The sequence below is a fragment of the Urtica dioica genome, chromosome 7 (assembly GCF_054948205.1).
Source record: "Urtica dioica subsp. dioica isolate 48M chromosome 7, U.dioica_male_clone48M_v1_H2, whole genome shotgun sequence".
NCBI lineage: Eukaryota > Viridiplantae > Streptophyta > Magnoliopsida > Rosales > Urticaceae > Urtica > Urtica dioica.
Window position 1 is genome coordinate 47518128 of NC_142762.1, and position 22092 is coordinate 47540219.

General features: G+C 30.6%; 1 protein-coding gene across 1 annotated transcript; it reads right to left on the reverse strand.

The window, feature by feature from the left end:
- Window positions 1-10042: 10042 nt before the first annotated feature.
- Window positions 10043-18327, reverse strand: LOC149392375 (jacalin-related lectin 3-like). Its single transcript, XM_089620565.1, has 10 exons — window positions 18112-18327; window positions 15188-15808; window positions 14089-14214; window positions 13877-13999; window positions 13632-13757; window positions 13250-13351; window positions 12920-13147; window positions 11926-12252; window positions 11128-11343; window positions 10043-10658 (listed from the first exon to the last, which is right to left on the reverse strand). Exons 1-10 carry the CDS (start codon window positions 18112-18114, stop codon window positions 10353-10355), a joined length of 2178 nt encoding a protein of 725 aa, XP_089476691.1. The 5' UTR covers window positions 18115-18327; the 3' UTR covers window positions 10043-10352.
- Between the last annotated feature and the right edge of the window lie 3765 nt (window positions 18328-22092).

Here is a 22092-nt window from a genome sequence, read left to right on the forward strand (position 1 = left end):
TTAACAATGACAAGGCATTTGACTAAAGTCTAAATAGATATGAATAATTAATTATCCCATACTCCACGCGCGACATTGATAACAATCTGCACAGTACGTTGTTTCTCATTATAAACACACTATTTATAGAGCGTGACAAATTCGTTGAAGCTAGAACCATCATGTCTTACTCATGGCCAATGATTTTTTTTTTTTTAATAAGCGTAATGTTGTTGTGGATACAGAGATCGATTTAGAGATATATCATGAGGGAAGACCATCAAACACGGTTGAAGATTGATGATTTGTCCTACTAATCAAATAATTAGTGATTATCCCTTTTTCGACCTTATACTTGGATAAGCGTTGGTGTTTTGGTTTATTCCAACAAAAAACAACTATGGTGGAAGAAGATCGCTTAATGTCAGCAATAAAATCTCGTATGTGGTGTGTGGGGACTTGAGGGACAATCTGGTTCCTCTGTATGGTTTTTGTGTCTCATTTCATTCATTAATCTAATTACATTACGTCTCATTTTTTTAATTTACTATTTTTAAGATGAATTAATGATTATAATAATATGAAACGAAAGGACGATGTACGTGATACATTTTAATTATAGGGATTAAAGATTACAAAAAAAAAAAAAAAAACTGAATAGAGACACAGATCCGAATTCATCCCATTATTTGACTACTAAATGGAAGAAGGGGTTATTTTTTTATTTTTTTTTTTTTTTTTTCAAAGATGGTTATTTGAAGAGAAAACTGATTTATATGTACAAAATATCTTATATTCATTTTTTAAACACAAGTAATGGAAAATATCGAAAAGTTATTTTCGTCTTTTTATTTTGGAAAAAATTCGACCTAAAACATGAAAAAAAAAAAAACATCAATTTTTATCATCAAACGAAGCATCATTTTTTTTTTTTAAATGTACCCGATTTTCTTCATCAATAAAATACCCGGGCTAAAATTAGTTTGATCGCATCAAGTTTTCAAGGGATGCGTTCAAGATTTTCTCAGATTTTATTCAATAAAAAATATATGCTTTTTTAAAATATAATAGTTTAAAATGAACTTATTCCGAAACTTTTGTTGTGATCTTCAATTATACCTTATATCTTCATATTTTTCCGCTCTTTGAGTTTACTTTTATATAATGTGATTGTTTATGGAAAAAAAATTTGCTACATTATTTTTCTAAGGAAAAACTCATATATGTCAACTTGAAAACACGCTGATTAGAATATGCTGATTAATATACCCCGATTATATATGGATTAGGGTTAGATTATCGTATAACAGACGAATCTAGTTAGAATAAGAATAATAAATAAATTATTGAAGGTGTTGATGAACACTGAGAAGCACAACGAGTATCAATTTGAGAGCATCTTTTTCATCATTTTGCTTACCTTTCGTAGTATTAGTGTTTCTTTAATCATGGATTAATCACACCCACTATCTAGCAATTGTATGTTGAAAATTGTTGAATATGTGACTTCGTACCACTTTGTAGATAATTACCGCCGACCTCCTGGTCAAAATGATTATTTTGTTATTACGTGACCACGTTTATTGATTCGATTAGTTAGTCTTAATTTAAATGTCGACTTCTCCAACTTTTTTATTCTTCAAAGTGGTTTTCAAACTAATAGAGTAAGCCACGCCATGTCAGAGGACACATCAGTGAGCGAAATAACGTGACAGGTTGGCGAGGTGGTTAGAGTCAGTTAGATCGATACTCTGTATTTATACCAAAGAATGTACTATATGTTCAATCTAATGAGAATCATCGAGAAGAACATTTTCTCTCGAACCCAAACCTAGATCCAAATCTCATTCTTCTTCCGCAAGATTATCTCAAACATTATCTATCTTATGATCGTAAGTGTTTTTCAAATCTTTTGGTCCTTGAGTCTTCTACTAAAACCTCTTTTTTAGGACGTACATATTGAATAGATTCTATTAACCACTGAATAAACTATGTTTAGTCTTATTGAAAATTTACCCATATAATTAGGAGTGTTCAAGAAAATCGCCAAACCGAACAACCCGATCATCCAAACCGAATGACACCCTTTTTTTTAACCGTCCTATTAAAACTCGATAAAGTTTGAGTTGTAATCAATCCAAACCGTAATTGTTTCGAGTTGGGTTTTTTTTTTTTTTTTTTTTATAGTCGTGAGATTGAGTTGAACCAAACCAACCCGATTGTGTTAATTTTTTAATTTTTTTAAGATTGCGAATATTTTATATGTAATATTATTAAAAAAAAATATCATTTTGTAATAATATTATAATCAAATAAAAAATACTCCATATTATACTTTATTATTTGTGAATACATGAAGATTTGGTAATGAAAAATATGCATAATTTTTATTTTAATATGTAAACTTTCTAAAGATAAGTAAAATTTTGATTTTATTTGATATAATATATTAGATATAACATACATATGTGATTTTCATTCGAGTTATAAAGTCATTTGTCGAGAATTATAATCCAAAAAAACCAACTCAAACCAACCCGATTATTTTTGTGTTGCTTTGGTTTGTTTTAGCTTTCAATCGAGTTGGTTTGGATATTTAAAAAAAAAAAATTAGTTTTAACGGTTTCGGATTGATAGCACATGAAAAAATTGACTAATTAAGTCAATCCGATTACACCCCTAAGTATAATAGCGAATAATCATTCAACAAACGTTTTTTTGTATTCATATTCATCATCTATTTGATTCATATCCATGTAATCCAGAAAAATATTCGCATATCCGTACTCAATTTGGATAGACTAGGCAACTTGCATTACTAGTTTACTGCGATCAGCTTTAATTTGCAATATTTTTTGTTTTTGGCAGTGTGCTAGCTATAAGACTTTAGCTGGCAATACACCTTCAATTATTTATTTTATTATTGCAATTATTTAGCTCAAAACAAGTCCTTTTTTTTTAAAGAGATGAAGATTATTTTTTTTAAAAAAAATCCGCAGATCACCGTACGTGTATCATTCACGAGACGAGACACACGCAGTGTTTATTATGATAATATATATATCTAATAAAGGAGGATTTTGGGATACGAATAATAGAGATGAAGTACTAAATAGAAGTAGAATGCTAGCTGTCATGGCATATACTTACTAACATTACTATTGATTATATAGGAGAAAGTACGCCACTTGAAGAGACTTGAAGAGATATCTAAATCTAATTATATATTGCTCTTACGATGAGATTCGAGTTTACCCTATTGGAAAGCGAGTTTCTTATCGCCAAGCCAACTATAAACTCCCAATTCATTTATTTCAGATTGCAATGATTATTGAAATCTTAGAAAGAAAGAAAGAAAAAGATTATATTAATGGTATATCATTTTCCTAATCATTTTCAAACTATTCGCAAACGACAATCAAAAGATAATCAATGGTATTAAAAAGGAATAAGCAAAAAAAATTTCTTTTTTCATTCAATGGTAAATTAGAACTGTCACCAAAGAAAGAAAGCTACACAAATAAGTGAACACACTCCCTTTTGTGTTTGGCCTCTTTTCATAAGGGATTGCAGACAGATCAATAATTCTTTAAATTATATTATTCTTCTATATATTATATTACATTTTTCACTTTTGAAAATATAAATGTGTGTATGTCTGTCTGACATATCATCTTTATATTATGATATTAAAAAAAATCTATATATCATATATACCTATATATCTACAAACCTCTAGCTAAAACTGACTTTATTTTTTCATGCATATGGCTGGAAGAAAAAGGAAGAGAATCACACATACTATAAGCATGAAAAAAAGGTTGTTTTTTTCCCTTCTGATGAATTTTACAGCTCATAATCCACTGTTGTTATCATTGCAAATAATGTATAAATTATGGGGCTCTCGCTCCGCTTTACCGTGATATAGATATATATATATATATATATATATATATATATATATATATATATTCATTGTTTAAACTTACTATTGAGGATGAAGCCACATCACCAACGTCCACGTCAGCAACATTGGATACCATTGAGGCTGATGAGTCAGCAAGCCATTAGGCCTTGGCCGTTAGAGTTAGTTAGATAGATACATTGAACATAGCCGTCATGTTGTACACGTATTTATACACAACTATTGTACTGAGTTAATCAATGAAGTATCATCAGATCAATCAGCTTTGAATCTCCAAATTCTCTCTCGTTTTGTGAGTGTGATTAGGAATATCTCAAATCTTGACTCTTACATATTATTTTTTTTCTTCTGTTATGTTTGATACTCTTCGTCTCACTCTCAGTGAGACATCATTTATAAGCCAGCCACGACCATCATTTTTCATTTGAAAAACTGATTGAATTAAGAAAATTAAACAAAAGGATTGCCAAATGAAAAAAAAGAAGAGAAATATGTGATGCGAAAAGCTCAATGCATAATTGAAATATATGAATGAAAAATTCACGTGTACATTCGTCATTCAAGGGGCAAAACAAGTAGTGGTATAACAAAATATATTTGGAAAGAAAAAAAAAATATTAACTCGTGAACGTGGGGGCAGATGATCTTTGGGCCATCTCTCTTTCACCCACTTGATTATTATTTATTTATGCTTGCATTTAGTCGTATAATAAACAGTGAATCACGTAGCTATAATAAGAAAATCCGCTCTCTCAAAAAAAAAAAAAAAAAAATCAGGCCCTAGTAAATGTTTCGCTTGACAGAGAAACGGCCAAATTGTGAAAGTACGTATCTTTCAAACTTATCACAATCAGGCCCTAGTAATTTTGTCTCTTAAATTTAGGTGAGAATGTGCAAAAGATAGCCACTCCTGTCAGACTTTAATAATTTACTAGAAATAAACAATTATAATTATAAACTTTTATGTCTTTGTTTAATTTTAATTTAGTTTATTTATTTCAAAATAAGTGTCCAATTTGATGCCACTTCAACCACATAAGTTTGTTGATTAATAATGATAATTGAGTTTCATTTGAAATTGGATTTCGTTTTAATTTGGTTGGGATAAGCCTGGGCTAAGGATTGACAAGTCTGCCTGCATGAATTTTTCAGTCAACTAATTAGCATATACAGACTTAAGAGGGAAGATAAATATGTCAAATACTGAAGACAAAAATGCTAAATTAGCTTAACATATAAAATCACACGAAGCATAAAAAAAAGTGATATTCCGATTAGGGAAACCAGAGAAGAATTAGGTTAATACAAAAAGAGATATTATTCTTTAGGTGTATGTATTTCTGTAACGTAAAAAAAAAAACTATAAAATTGTTATTTGAAACTACATAGAATTAAGTCGTCCATTCTTTTTTTATTTGATATTATCATTAAATAATTTGACAATTTATATAAGCAGTTTATTAAATTCAATAAATTTGATCACTTAAAACTTGCACATTTAGACTATTTTATTAATTTTAAACAAATTTTGGTTATTTTGCAAGTCTAATTGCTTACTTAATTAGTATTGTGTGGAAGTGATACCATGGTAGCACATTGATGATTTTAGTTCTATATGCTAGTCACAAGTGTTGAGTAATTCGGATTATATTTAAAAAAAAAAAAAAAAAAATCCAGCATTGGGATTGAGCTAGTTAGAGGAGGGGCTTGGCGCCATGGCCGCATGGTGATGCAAAAGAGCCCCCACTAAAAACGACCTTTCGTGTCAAGTGATATGGTTCCCCATGCAAAATTGACAATCAGATATTTAGCCTATATGTGCATTAATGGTCCATTATTGAGATCCCGATCGAATTGTACGTACTTTATCTGTGCCTTTGAGACTCAATTATTAGTTAGGGTTTCGTGTGATTCGTTTCTATTTATCTCTTTTGAGATGAGATCGCCACATACAGCGTGCATCATCACGACTTTGACCACCTTTCTAACTTTTTAGTTTTTACCATACTAGTTTCGGAATCGCGCCATGGGCGCTTATATGTAAAATCTAAATTTGTATTTTAATGTCATTGATTAATAATAGTTAAAAATATAAGAGATTGAATGATTGAGTTTTTAGCAAGCATTTTGAGCTATAGTCGCAAGGTTAGATGGAAAAACATCTGTGAACTACAAAAGCCTGTCATAGTTAATTTGAATTGTGGTAACTGGTATGTAACATACATTGATGATTAATAATCACATTAATTATAAAGTATTTGTATGTTATAATTGTTTTAACTGTGTTTTTTTATTTAGTATTTTATTTTCAATAAATTTATTTAACCATTTAAAATTTGTTTTTCAATTAATTCTAGTTACTTTCACTAAAAATTATTTTTGTTAAATAAAAATTCGTATTTTTCCATTGCAACGGTATATAATTCATATCCAAGTACCCTCATTATGTGTAGCAGCACGAGAGAGAAGAAGAAAAGGGAAATCTAGAGATTTCAATTGACTATCTCGAGATCATTAATTACTACACGCTTATGAGCTTATATAGCTCTGCCTAATAGGCTTTTATACATTGTACACATCAACAGTTATAATACACGTATACATAACTATTACAAACACACTCCCTCAAACTTATCTCTTATATCAAACATAGGTAAGTTTGTTACACAACTCTTGGAATCTTTGGATGAAAATGTCTTCATGAAAATATATACCGTCTAATGTTTTGATAGAACATATTTTATGCCAAGCTCTTTGGCGATCACCTTATCATGGACAAAGTGAATGTCTATCTCCACGTGCTTAGTCCTAACATGATGGATTGGAATCGCAACTAACGACGTAGCTTCCACGTTATCACACCAAAGCACAGATTGACCTTTAATGTCCAAGTTCTTTGAGCTGATGTTTGAGCCAAGTTAGCTCAAATGTGGCTTCAACAACCGCCATGTACTTGACCTTGTCACTACTTTTTGCTTCTTTGAGAACCAATTGAAAAAACATCCTGCTAAGAACACTCAATAACCAGTCGTCTATCATCCACAGAGCTAGTCCAATTTGCATCAAAGAAGCAAACTAGATCAAGACCATTTTCACGACCGAATTGAATGCTATAATCCAGAGTCCGTTTCTAGTATCTCAATAATCTCTTTCACGCACACCAATGCATGCTCATTCGTTTGAGTCTGCATAAACTAGCTCAGTTTAGTTACTGGAAATGCTATGTTCGGCCTTGTAAGTGTGAGATACTGTAGAGCTCAAATAGTAGATCTGTACAACTGAGCATTTCCAAAAACTTCACCACCATCCTTGGAATACTTCTTGCTCTGACACATTGGAGAGTGACTTCAATTTGTAGTAAGAATATTTGTCAATAGTTTTCGTACATATTTAGGGACGATATTTTCGTCACTAAATCATTTTGTTTTAATTAAATTGGAGGGAATTTTTCCTCTTTAAAATTCGTTAAAATTTAAAATGATTTAGCGACGAAAATATCGTCGCTAAATCATTTCGTGTTGGAGGGATTTTTCCCTCTTTAAAATTCGTTAAAATTCTAAATTTGTACGAAATTATTAGCGACGATAATATCGTCTCTAAAGAAATTCAAAATCCTTTAGCGACGATATTCTCGTCACTAAATATATTCCCGCGAACTTAGCGACGAGAAGCAAGAATTAGCGACGATATTATCGTCGCTAATTATCTTTGCCGCCAAACTTTAAGAATTTTCGCACCAAATTATTAACGACGAATAAGTCGTCGCTAAATGCATTATTAGCGACGATTTAATCGTCGCTAATAGTTTCGTAGCTAAATGTCATATTTCTTGTAGTGAACCTAATTTAGTCATCGAGCTGACGAGCTGAAGACCGGCATCGAGCTGACAAGTTGGAATGCTGAAGATCGAGGTAAAATCCCAACATTTTCAAGTTCCAAATGGACCGTAATTGTATGAGAAATATTAAAAGATTAAGATAAAGATTGTTAAAGAAAAATTCAATAACAAATTTATAAATCAATCTGAAAATTTGAACAAAAGCATTCTATTCCACATTACCAGAATTTCAGCGAATTCACCGTAATGGAACACCTTATTCCAATCGGTTTCAATATGAAATGATAACAAACAAACAAAAAATTACTCTAGTTTGCGAAAAACGTAAGTGTAAATTTCAAAATAGTAGCATAATTTTGGCAATTTGTTTTATCATAAAAATAGTAGCATAATTTTGGTAATTTTGGTAAACTTCAAAATAGTAGCATAATTTCGATATGAATAACCAAAAAAAAAATTGTTTTATCGGTACATATTTTTTTGGTAATTATCCAAATTCCGATTTGCTCCTGTGACGTTGCCCAGATTTACTCACAAATTGTAAATGTAAAAAAATGAAATATTTTGCTTCCATTAAAAAACAAAACCATAGCACTTTGACATGACAAAACAAAAAGTAAAAGGTCACGTACCAACCGGCCCTCCCATACACATTATACAGTCATAAACCAAGTACGTTAGGCCGCACTTTCATGTTGTCCCAATTGAACTTATTTTTCACTACTCTACTCTCTCTATTATTGATTGGTGATTTTGGACCACCCCCCCTATTTTCTGGTTGGATTTCTTTTAGCATATTTCTTCATCAAAGATTTTATTTCTTTTATTGGATAAGAAAAATATATGCAAAAATACCTCAAGCAGTTAAGAAAGAAAGATAAAAGAGATAAGAAATTATTTCATACCGGACATTAGTACTTGTTACATTAAGGCATTCTATGTAGTCTTTTTTATTATCTCTCTCTCTCGAACTTTCCCTTCCAAAAATAAAGATTTCATATTTACAATCTCAGTTGGACATAATATTTTTTTTTATTATTATTATTTACAGTAACAACCAGATTTTTTATTACGACTCATGTAGTGAAGTTTGTGTTATGATTTTTGGTGGTCAGCCGTAATGAATTATTCTTAACCTAGTCAAATAAATTATTTCAATCAACTTTATTTCTTACTTGGTATTGATTTGTTGAACCACCATATATTAGATTAAATGAGTTTTTGAGATATTATAGTATACATTTTTATCAGTTTGAGGTATTATTGTGCATATTTGATCAATTAAAGGTATTATTATTGTGTGTATATACCGAATTCTCTTTGATAATGTATCCAAGCTTTTCTTTTCTCAATGCTTCATTGGTAGAAGATATATTACAAAATAGTCAAATTTTTATGAGCAATGGAGATAGAAGATATAAATTATTTTCTAATTTGTCTGCAATGGAGATTCATATTTTAATAATATTTTTAACGTAAATATTTTGTTAGACACTTTAAAATTAATTTTATTAATATATTAATAAACTATCATTATTTATTTACACAATAATATAATGAAAATAAAATTGGATTGGAACCCAATTGATTTTTATTTCATCTCACTCCATGGATTGGATTCCGAGATGCTATTATGCTTTCTAATATTTTTTATTTATTTTATTTGAAGAGATGAAAGTTTGCTTCTAAAATTATAGTTTTAGAAGCCTATGTTCGTGATAGGCTATTGTGCATGTGGCCAGTTGAGCAATATGGCAAGGTCCACTTAATTGTTCCTTTACCCGATTTTTAGAGCGGGTCAAGTAACGGGTATATTCGCCGACTCAAACGGGTAGAAATTTTTTGAATCCGTAACCCGTTTACTCGTTTAAATTTTTCGGGTACCGACGACAGATAAGGTAGACCCGTTTACTTGTTCTAATATATAAAAAAAAAAAAAAAAAAAAAACCAACAATCTTAAAAAAAAAAAAAAAAAACCCACAACCAACAATCTTATTACCATCCAAACAATTAAAAGAAAATTGAAATTCGAAGTTTACGAATTACAAAACAATGTATGTGATCATGTTTTTAAGTTAAAACAATTTTTTTAGTGCTAAGTTGTTAACGGGCCAAGTCTTGGGTAGACGGGTACGGATTCACCTATTCCGTTACTCGGGTCCGAACCTAGTAAAATCTTAACGGGTCTAACCTTTTAACCCGTGTACCCCGATAAGAGCGGGTCTTACTTTGCCGGTTTACATCGGGTAACGGGCCGGATAACGGGTAAATATACCATCTCTATTGTGCGCACACATCATGCATGAATAGCCCCATAAATACAACGACATATCGTTTTATTTTCATTGTCGTTTTAACTCCGTTTACAATTATTTCGAGGTTCATACACTCTACATTTACGGATATCTTCTTACGGAAAATACATATCCAATCCCCGTTGTTATATCTTTCATACACACATAAATATAATCCGCACCACAAGATGTGATAGAGAGAACGAGAGAGCACGTTTCACATGCTTATGTTATTTTACAGTGTGCGTTTATTATTGTAGATAATAAAATACCGTAACAATACCCAAATAAGAGAGTGTCAGTGTGTTGTTAGGCTTAGGCGAATATTTTGTGGAGCATCGTCTTGATGGTACCGGGTTGGTCAACCCGACCGTTGACCAGGTGGGATTGGGTATGGACTCCAAGGGCATAAAGGTAACATCCACTATTTCCGTTGAACCCAACAATCCTGCCCGATGACGCGAAATGCGTGCCTATTTCCTCTCCGAAAGGTCCGTACCTTCTCTTGTTTGTATGGAATGTGATAGACTTCACAACTTTCTTACATTCATCGCCGACAGAGATTAGCCCATAATACCCACTAATCCCCGTCACAATTTCTTGTGGGTACTCAAATTGAACCTGCCATTTAATTATATATTTATGTAAATACCGGTTTTGAGAATCAAAATTCCGAAAATATCAACTAATTTTTAAATTAAATAAACATAGAGTTTTATTTATATTCGGACGATTATTATGCCCTTAATATAATTTTAAAAAAAGTAAAATTAAAAATTTGAGAAATTATTAATATTATTAGAGAATAAATTTATAAAATTTAAAGGCAGAAGACATGATATTCTTGAAAATTTTCTTATAATCCGACCGGCCTAATATGTGGCTTTAGGCAATAATGAAAAAAAATTAGGGTTTTAAATTATTAAAAAAAAAAAAAAGTAGGCCTTGGACATAATAACTTTCTTTCCTAAAAAAATTTCATGCCATGTTATATAAATGAACAAAAATATTTGGACATTTTTTCAACTAAACATTTGAGGTTATCCTATGATGGCATTAGTGAGATTGTAGAAGTGAGAAAGAATATTACGACGTGACAAGAACCGTCGTTGCTGTTTCCATGTTTGACGGACCAAATGGAGTGACCATGGCGATCGTACTCGGTTTGAATAGCGAAAATAGCTTCGGCTGATGCGGTCAAAACAATCTTCTTAATTCCGGTGTAAGTCCCATCGTCCCATGGGCTTCCAATATTCCCGCCCCAAGGCCCATTTGGAGATGGGCATTTCACTGCCCCATGAAGCACCTTTCACCCAACACACAAAACCATTTAAGACCATAATAATATAATAATGTATTATTAACAAGTTTTGTTTGGAAAATGGTCATAATTAGTAGCAATTTTGATACTTTTGACTAAAATAAATAAAATTGTGTGTTTGGATTTTTTTACTAGTAACTGTAAACTTACATATCTACAATTGTTGTTATTTGTAAATTTATAAATCTACAGTTTATGACAACTGTATTAATTCATGTCTACAACTATTAGTAGAAGTGTCCAAAAACGTAATTTGGTTTATTTTAATCCAAAGTATCAAAGTTGCTACTACTTCTGTCAATTTCTCGTTTTTTTAAAAACTTTATTCTATTTAGATTTTAGACATTTTATCAGGAAAATAGTTCTCAAATTACTTATTATGTAGCATTTTTTTTTTCAATTTCATAACATTATTTAATTTTTCTTAATGAATCTAAGTTGTAGGTAACTTAATCAAGAAGTTTAATTAAAAAAAACATTTTTTTTTATAATTAAATAGCGTCATTATAATTAAGTTTATGATAAAACACTAACAAGTTATGAGGTTAAAAAAATGATTATTGTTACCTGGTCGCCAAAATTTACATCCGTTGTGGTAGTGGTCGATGTTGTGTAGGCCATGTCGATTGAAGGACGTGGCAGCGAAAACTTGCCTTCAAAGAAATGGACTCCAATGCTATCCAAAAACCAACCTTTGGTACCATGAAACCCAACGATTACGCCTTGTCTTTGTGCGGAGGAGAATGGAATCCCTTGTTCCTCGCCAAAAGGACCATACTTTTTCTTGTTAGTGTGGAAGGTGAGCGATTTTACCACAGTCGGTCCTCTGAATATGGTCGACCCATAATACCCACTCACGCGGGTCAAGTACTCTTCAGGGTAATCCAAACTTATCTGATGGATTCATATTAAAAACAAAAAATTAGGTCATTAGTCAACTAAAATATTTGGAATTGCTATGTAGTCAACGTTTAGTAAATTTTAGATGAATAGCCACAAACATGACGGGTGTCATTCTTGGTTTTGTCATTTTCATTGAAATAAAATGGTTGGGTATTTACTTCAATTTACGCGTGTTAAAACATAGACGTAGCTATTTACCTCAAATTTACGAAACGTTGACTATATAACAATGTGAAATTGTAAATATGATTATATATCTAATAGACTCTATTAAAAATTATAAATAAATAAAAACATATTAACTACTCAATTGTGATCTATTTATACACTATACGCATCTGACATGCATTGTATCTATTTTATAGGTTGTTATATCGAGTGTCGGAGCTAGTATTTGCAGTTAGGGGACAGATTTGATAAATTATATAATCTTAGGCTAAGATGATAAAAAAAAAATTGAGGAAATTTTAATTTAAAAAAAAATTCAAGGAGGGCGTATGCCTCTAGTCCTTAGCTCAACCCTTGATTATATCCTCTAATTAAATGATGTCACATGCATCACGAGCTTCTTAACTTAAGACGTGCTAATAATGATGACGTGACATAATTTAATTAAATATGTTCTTGATGTTTCAATTAAAAATATATTTAGAGTGACCTTGTCCAATCTGATAGCCCCATTGCCACCATTCTTTTCTCCCCAAACGGCTTTTCCATTCATGTCATAGCAAACTCGGATATAAACGACCCCAACGGAGCGAGCAATGTGGATTTCTCTCACTCCCGTGTAGACCCCATCGTCGTACAACAACCCGCCACTGCCACCCCATGGTCCATACTTCATTGCCGGTTTCCCCACCGTCGGAATATTACCGTTGCTATACGCCTTAGAAGTTATAAATATACATACACATAACATGTTAATATGTTTTATCATATAAATTCATTCATTGAACATTTGAAAGCAAGTACTCCAAATTGACTCTACCTTTTCTCTAGCTTCGTATTCGTTGAAAACTCCGTTTTGGTAGTAAATCTCATCTTGGGTTTCTTTTGGGTAGCACTTCTCTGCCCCGGTAGTACCATATGTCTGAAAGTTATAATGTTGTAACGGTATATGTATTAATTTGGTGTATATTTAGTTTAAGTAATAGATGTAATATATATATATATATATATATATATATATATATATATATATATATATATATATATTATGATTTTTGTTTTCGTCGGGACTCAGATGTTTGGGGACGAGAGTGATTACCACCACTGAGCCTAAGCCTTATATTTTATTTTCTATGCAAGTAGAGGGAAGCAAAATCGATATGAAAATTTTTACAAGTGATTCATGAGCTTAAATTATCCACCTTAGTCTTCTCTTTTGTCCCATACTCACTAAAGGGACTCTCATGTGAAGCCCCAAAATTCTGAGTTTGAATTGCACTATGCTTTGTGTTTGAATATCCCTTTTCAGCTTCTGTTCTGCCGTGAAACTACAAAATTACCAACGACAAAAAAAAAAAAAAAAAAAATCTTAATTTAGTCAAAATAGTTGCATGATTTAATGAGATTTAAGCAAAGCAAACATGATTTGCAAAAAGTTGATACATACTTTTTCTTTGGGTTCATATCCAGCGTAAGAAGAAAGGTCGTGATGTGTGGTTTCATGTCCTTTGGCTGGCACCCTCTCAATTTGAGGATGTCCTTTCATAGGCATCCCAATTGTAAAAGGTACCTAAATTAATCACCGATATATTATGTATATATCCATTTATAGAAATAACTATCTAAGAAGATATTATCAAATTTGAAATAGACACTTACTCTGTGGTGATCAGATTCCTTATAACCACCAGAGCTGGTCATAATCGTATAGCTTTCCTTCTCTCTTTCCTCTTGTCTATTTTGGATATGATACGCCTTTCCTTTTACATCTTCATGATGATGAATCTGTAATCAATTATATTGAAAATTAAATATAAAAATATTATATCCAACCATTAATTTTCCTTGTAAATACTTGTTTTTATGTTTAGTTAATTAGCTCAAAGATCATCAGAGAAAACACTTTTTTCCTAATTAGGTAGCAATATCACAGTTATAAACATAAAATACATTTTCTTAAGAAATTATGTATATATATACATATAATTTGGTGTAATGTATTCTTTATATTAAATTTGAGGTTTTAAACTTACAATTGACCACTAATAATTTTAGTTTTTTATTTTTTATTTTATAAAAGCTTAGATCTATATGACCAACAAATGTTAATACATGCATATTATCATATGGATCATTTGTATTGTACTAGTGTTCTTTTTAAACTGATAGTAATAATAATTTTTTAAGTTATCTTTATGTTCCACTTAAAAACACTATTTCTCTAATTTTCTTATTAAATTGATACTTGAGATATAATGGTTTGAAGATTTATTGACATTTTATCAATTTATTAACATAAATGCCAATAAATATTTAAAGATTTTAAAAATTACTTTGAAGAAGATCTATTGACATCTTTGTCAATTAATTTTATATATGTCAATAATTATTCAACAAACACAGAATCGTCAAACGAATATCCGATATCTTTGAAGATTTATTGATATCCATGTCAATAAATTGACAAAATATCAATAAACAAATTCTCAGATTAATCAAATGAAAAAAAAAAAACTAAATCAAACGGTTTTATAAGAACGAAAGTGAACATCGTGAGAATTCAACAATTCAAAAACAAAAAATAAGACACGAGAGAGAGAGAGAGAGAGAGAGAGAGAGAGAGAGAGAGAGAGAGAGAGAGAGAGAGAGGGGGGGTTAAAAAGTTAAATACACAAAATAAATATTCATATTTTTGGATTAAAATAAATTCATTAAATTATGATAAAAAAAAAATTATTAAGAGGTCATATAATGTTACCTTTTCGTTCCTCTCATACTCAGTTGAGCCTCCGCGAGCTAAAACCATATTATCCATCTTCTCCCGAACGGCTAGCATGACGTCATACCCTCTGTTCCCGCCCACAACAGCAGCCATATGGGCCTGGGCCGATGGCGTCTTAACGGTCACAAAGGGCTTCAAGTAGACCCCGAGAGAGTCCAAGTGGGTCCCAGCTCGGCCGTAGAACCCCACGATCTTCCCTCCGCTCATCGAGAACGTGAAGTGGGTCCCAATCTGCGTCCCGAACGGGCCGTACCGCCGTCGATTGCTCTCCACCGCGATCGAACGCACGACCGTCGCGCCGGAGTCGGAGAGCGGGCCGTAGAAGCCGCTCAGGGAGACCAAGTGCTCGTCGGGGAGGTCAAGCTTGACCTTGTCGGCTCTGGCTCCGCCGGCGCCGGAGCCGCCGTGTTTTTCCGACCAGACGGAGCGGCCTTTGGAGTCGTACTCGATCTGGACGGAGTCGATGACGGCACCGTGAGTGATGATGAGCTGGCGGACGGAGCAGTTGACGCCGTCGTCCCAACGTGCACCGCACGTGCCGCCCCATGGACCCGCTGTCACGTAGCTCTTCACGCACTTTGACTCCGTCAGAGTACTCTATATGGGAAAATATCATAATGCCCTTATAGTTACAAGTCTATATTTATGGTTATCAGTCCACGTTTCGAGGTAATTGACCAAAAAATATCAAACAATTAAAAAGGAAACAAAATCAATTTACTTATCAAGATTTGAATACCATTTTCATTTTCTGAATCCATGGTTCCCATAATTAAAAGGAAATCTAACTTATCCTATTAATTACTTGCTTTTTAATATTAAAAAAATATAAGAAACGGTTATTAAACACATTATATAAACCCAAATAAACTAAAATAAACTCGTGAGTACTTCAAAAACGCAAACGAAGGCTATATGAAGAAAAATACGGCAGGACTGTTTTTTTTTATTATTATTTATTTTCGTTTGTGTGATAAATATAAAGGTTTGCATCAAGTTTTGTAAATTTTAGGTTGTTTGGTTATAGTCGAGAGACATATATAATGGAGGCTGCAATCTATTATTCGAGTAATGAACAATAGTAATGAAGAATTAATGATTTGTGTTAAAAAGTAGAAGATAATTAAAAAAAAATGTTGGATCTAAAGACGTATTGTTTGTGTTAATTTCTGCAAATTTAATAATAATGAAATATGTGTGTTTCCTTTCTTAGGTTGCTTTTTCTTGTTTATTTCTGTAAATAAAAGTTAATTTATATGACAAAATATATATATTTCGAAACTTAAGATAAGGACCTGAGGATCAGGGTCATAGAGTTCAGCTTAAAAAAAAAATAAGGGAGATTTAAAACAATCACGAAAGTAAACAAAAATAGTTCCAAACTGATGAAAAAAAGAAATGAAAATAATTCAAAACTAATCGATGAAACAAACTGGAACAAAGGGAGATTTGTTGATAATGAGAGCAGTTTCAATTGCGACATAATTGTGAAACTAGCCTTATTAATTAAGAAATTTGTTGGGAAATCAAGTATTAATTTTTAAAATCATATCATACCTTTACTTTCTTCTTACGTAAATTGTATTCTTTAAATTAATTAAAAATAAATAAATAAGGCTAAAATGTGAGCTTGGAAACGTTGACTATTATGCAATCTCAACGTGAACTAGATCGAGTAATTTTTCTATAACGTAATGTCATCAGTGTAACGTGTTCGTGTGTGTGCGTGTCTTTGGAGAATTTATGCAAGTGCAGCGCATATTAAGTGATAATAAATTTTCCATATGCCCAATATTTTAATTTTAGTGAAAAAAAAATAGTTGATGGATAGATATTATTTTTATGGATAGATTAATATTTTAGGAGAGTAAGGCATATATCACATTAAAATTTCCTACTTTGATATTTTAGTCGAGTTATCTAAAAAATAAGAAAATATCACAAAGACATGCACCAGATTACAGAGATGTATGCATGAATTAAGCTATTTTATTTAATATTTGAATAACTTTTAATTTTTAAATAAGAGTATCCATTTAACTATTTAATACTGTACTTTCTTTCATATTTATCATTTATGTATGTAAATTATATACAGTATGTGAATACTTTTATGTTTATTATAAATATTTTGTGGACAAGTGACAGTCAAAATTTAACTATTTTGTTAAAGAAATTAAAGATTTTAGTATTTTTCTATAATTTTTTCTCATGTTCATGTGTGGAGTCTTCTAAATTATTATTTTTTTTTTTTTTTTTTTTTTTATCTAAAGAGGTAATAAGCTATTTTACCTTGAGTACGCAGTTTTTTTCTAAAACTTTTGATTCAGTCGTTTACATAATGATGTTTGGTGTTTTTTTGTTTTAATAGAGTTGCATATATAAACAAATTGAAACCTCAAATTTGTTGTTGTATACTTATAAGTTATAAATAAATAACTAGAACCTAACCCAATAAATAGTAAAATACTCAATTCGTTAAACAATAATAAGTTCTTATAATTATATTATTTATAAGAAAATTAAAATGAAAAGATGAGTTTGAGTCTTGGTTTGAGTTCGCAAAAAATCAGCTTTAAGAAAACTCGTAATTTATGCCTATAGCAAATTTGTGTGCGTGTAAAAATACAAGAAGCTATATATATATATATATATATATATATATATATATATATATATATATATATATCGATCAATTATGCCATAGGCATGTGACAGTACTCCTTTATTTTCCAAAAACAATTTTTACCATGTATGAGAGAAATTTGGATCGATATATGCTTTTAATTACAATCGCTAGTTACTACGCATTAGTTCATGACAACCGTCTTTAGAGTCTATGTATAGCTTTAACTGAAAGAAAAATACGATTTAAGACACTAACATAATAAAAAGCTTACCATTTTACGCGGACTGAAAAAATGAGTAGCTTGATGTATATTGATATATATTGATCTGGTTTGTATATATAGCTTGTATTGCAATATTTAACGAGAGCGAGGAGGCTATATATATATATATGCGAGAGAAATGTCATTTAAAATTGCCTAGTTGATGAGTGAATAGTTTGATATGTGCAATATTATATTACTATTAATTATACCCCAATTGAGAACGTGTTGATGTATCGAATAACTTGGTTTAAATTGGGTTGCCTTGGAATATTTTCTTATAATGCTATTTGTACGGATATATATATATATATATATATACACACTGTGTGTATACATATCCAATTTTTTTAAAAAAATGTGTATATATATATATATATATATATATATATATATATATATATATATATCCGTTGTAAATATAATTGTTGCAGGATATTTTCTTGGTCAAGTCACCTGGATCGAAACTTTAAAGGGAAGGCTTATAAATAAAGATTTTTAATAAATTAGCGAGCTGATAATGTTCACGTATCGATCGACCGTTGACCCTCAAATATGATGAAATTCAAAAAATTTCCTATAATAACTGAAAATCAGTATTATAGGAAAATCAATAATTTTCCTATAATGACAGGCCTGTAGAGTCGTCGTCAAACTATTCTTCTTAAATTATCGACTGAAAATCAGTATATTGTACTACGTACGTACATGATTTTTTTTTTTTTTTTTTTAACTATAAAAGCTGCAAAAACGTTACTTTAACCTAGTCATGATGATTACATGTTGTGATTTTTTTTAATACTACATTAAAATAACAAAAAATTAGAAAAATAACAAATTTAAACATTTAATACTGCTATATAGTCAACGCTTGGTAAATCTTAGATAAATGATGACGTGACTTAATATATGGAGTGACTATTTACTTAAGATTTACGTTTGTAAATATATGAAATTAGCTATTTACCTAATATTTACCAAACGCTGGCTATTTAGCAATATCAAACGTTTAAATTTGTTATTTTCCTAATGATAATATTGAGAAGTTGTGTATTATGTGTGAAAAAGAATTTCTTGTTTTAAATCTATTTGTGATTGCTGAGTCACTTTTAAAATGACGTATTTGTATTTGTGTCGTACAACGCCTAAAATAACATTCGCGACAACATAAACTTTCATTTGGCTGCAAATATCGTTCTACTCAACGAATACTCATAGATAAAGTTGGCAATGTGAAATCCAAAAAATGCGAAAAATTGGTCCTATCTCATATTTTGTGGAAAATGAGACTCCTGAAACAGTTAAAATGGTATTGAAACATCTTGAAACCATTTTTCACAGTATCAGGAATTCTTGATACCATATTTCACGATTTTAAGATTCCCATATTTTTTCATTGACTTTAATCATTAATGCAATTAAAAAAAAAATCATATTTGAAAAAAAAACAACTTAAAAGAAAATGGTGCTAAACGAGGATCTTAGTTTCGTCTCATTTTTCAGATGGTTCTGTGACAAAAATTCCAGTATCAAATTTCATAATATGAATTTTTTTTTCTTATTTTATATGATACCGATAATACGGAAAATGGGGTCCTGCCCAACTTTACTCATAGAAGAAAGCTTTCAATGAGACACAATTCCACATGTTCTAATTCCTCGACACAAAGTACCAATTTATCGTTAAGAACAAAACCATGACAGATCTAATCTGCTCATTAATTATTAAAAAAAAAAATCGACCATAATCACATTAATATTAGACAGAGATGGAATAATATTCGACGCATACGATTGTGGTTGTGGACGTGTTCCCTTTATACGATTCTCAACGGCCATTTCTATCCATCCACGTCTTGGATTATAATCAACGCAATGCCCTCATTTTCAAATCACTTTTTTTTTCGAAACAATTTTCAAACCACTTTCCATTAACCGAATATTGTGAGATTCTTTTGAGCGTATCGCTGCCTATATTCAACATTCAACTAGCGCTGACCTAATTTTGGTTTTTTGGTTTTTGGTTTTTTTTTTTTTTTTTTTTTTCCCTCCTTGGCAATCATATAAAATCTAGCGATTCTTGATCCCTTTTTAGATCCTATAGCACTTTAACCTGGGCCTAGACCTTGATATATCAGGTTTGGGCTAATTTTGGTCCAACCAAATTGGATATCATAGTAGCCCAAAGGGGAAAAAATACGAGTACTTAATTTGAAAACGGTAATTCCTAAAATACCTCACATTTTCAAACTTTTCATACAAAAAATTCGGAAAATTTTGCCCATATTTAAAATGAAACAGTAAATACGGATAAATTAGCTAAATGAAACTATAAAGAAAATAAAATAAAACTATAGATAAAAAATATTGTAAAAAAATATGAAGAGAATAAAAAATAATAAACAAGGTAGTTGTGTGTGACGATCTAAATGGTAATTGGATTTCCCGTGGTCAAGTAAAGGACTAAAACATCAACTAATGGCAAACGACCCCAAACTGAACTGAGGTAGGATAAAAGAAACGACCCGATTCTGAGAACATTTGCGCAGTGACATGATGATTGATCTGCTAAATATGTTTACGCGAATTCTCAATCTATTTTATTTTTATGCAATCTTACAAAAAAAAAAAAAAAAAAAAAAAATACAGCACTGACCCAATATTTTTTGTTTTTCGTTCCAAATATATTGAATTCAATAGCTCCAAAAATAGAAGATTGTTTTACGTATTTTTCGAAAGACATTTCAAATGGACAGTTCAAATGACTAATTTGAATATCTAGTTTATACCGAAACAACTTGAATGAAAAAACCAATTTAAATAGTGTGCCAAACAAACCCATTGTAAATTTTCTTTCATAAATATATACTTGTTCTAAAGATATTTTTTTTGTTTCTTTCATAAATATAAGACATTTTGTATGGCGTGTAAAAAAAATTCCAGATCCCGCTAAGGACTAATTGTATTTGTAAGTGATTGTTTATTTGAATTTTGAACACATTTATTACGCAATAGCTATTTATATCAACCTGTTTATAAGGGAATCAAGTGGAAAAGAAGTGCCTTTACTTCTTTTACGTGCAATTATGAATTATTTCAACTGTACTATAGGACCTATAAACTATGTTGAAAATAAAAAGTGCAGTCATTCACGTGATAAGTCACACAAACATGTTACACACAAATAGATTTTCTTTGGGCAAGCACCGACGTAAACGGAACGGAGATCTAGCGAGACAAAGAATTATTCATTGGGAACTTAAAAAAAAGCTTTTATAATTTTCAGAAACAAACGGCGCATCAACGGTGTCCGCTGTTTGTTGCTCATGTCACGTTGCCACTCTACTATTTTACATTATCTTGTTTTAAATAATAATAATAAAAAAAAAGAATTATAAGGCTGAGTGGTGACTATAAAGTACGGAAGTGTTTCATTTCATATGATTTTATTAATATTTAAGAATATAGAACTTAAATCTTAGATTTCACCTACCACTTAATATTAATCTTGTATCAAGCATATCACATCAATGCCTATAGAAAATAGAATTGTCAATAGTTAAAATTTGTTTAAAATCAGTAAAAATATCTAATAATTAATTACTAAAATTGAAAAACAAAGAATATGATAGAGAATACTAAAACTAAAAATTAGGAAAATACAAAAAAATTGAAACTACACAATATATATCTCATATAAAACGTAAATATTTTACTACACCATTAAAAAAAATCTGAAAAAAGGAAGAACACAAAGATATAAAAAAGAAAAGAAAAAAAGGAATATTAAAGAATAATTTATAAAATGTATTAAAAAAAGATTCAAATTTGAATGTAATAAATCATGTTGCATTGATGTTAGCTACGTCATAAAAATAATTAAATGCGGTATTGTAATGTAATTAAAAACTCAATAGTCAAATTGTTGAAAAGCTTAAATAATTAATTATTTCTTTAATTAATTAGTCTAGAGAGACTATTTTGTAATTT

Excerpts from the sequence above, each read along its gene's own strand:
- LOC149392375 (XM_089620565.1), bottom strand. Across the intron at positions 13,758-13,876 it reads GATATGAACCCAAAGAAAAA|TTTCACGGCAGAACAGAAGC; the intron begins GTATGTATCAAC and ends GTAATTTTGTAG. Across the intron at positions 11,344-11,925 it reads ATGTAAATTTTGGCGACCAG|GTGCTTCATGGGGCAGTGAA; the intron begins GTAACAATAATC and ends GTTGGGTGAAAG.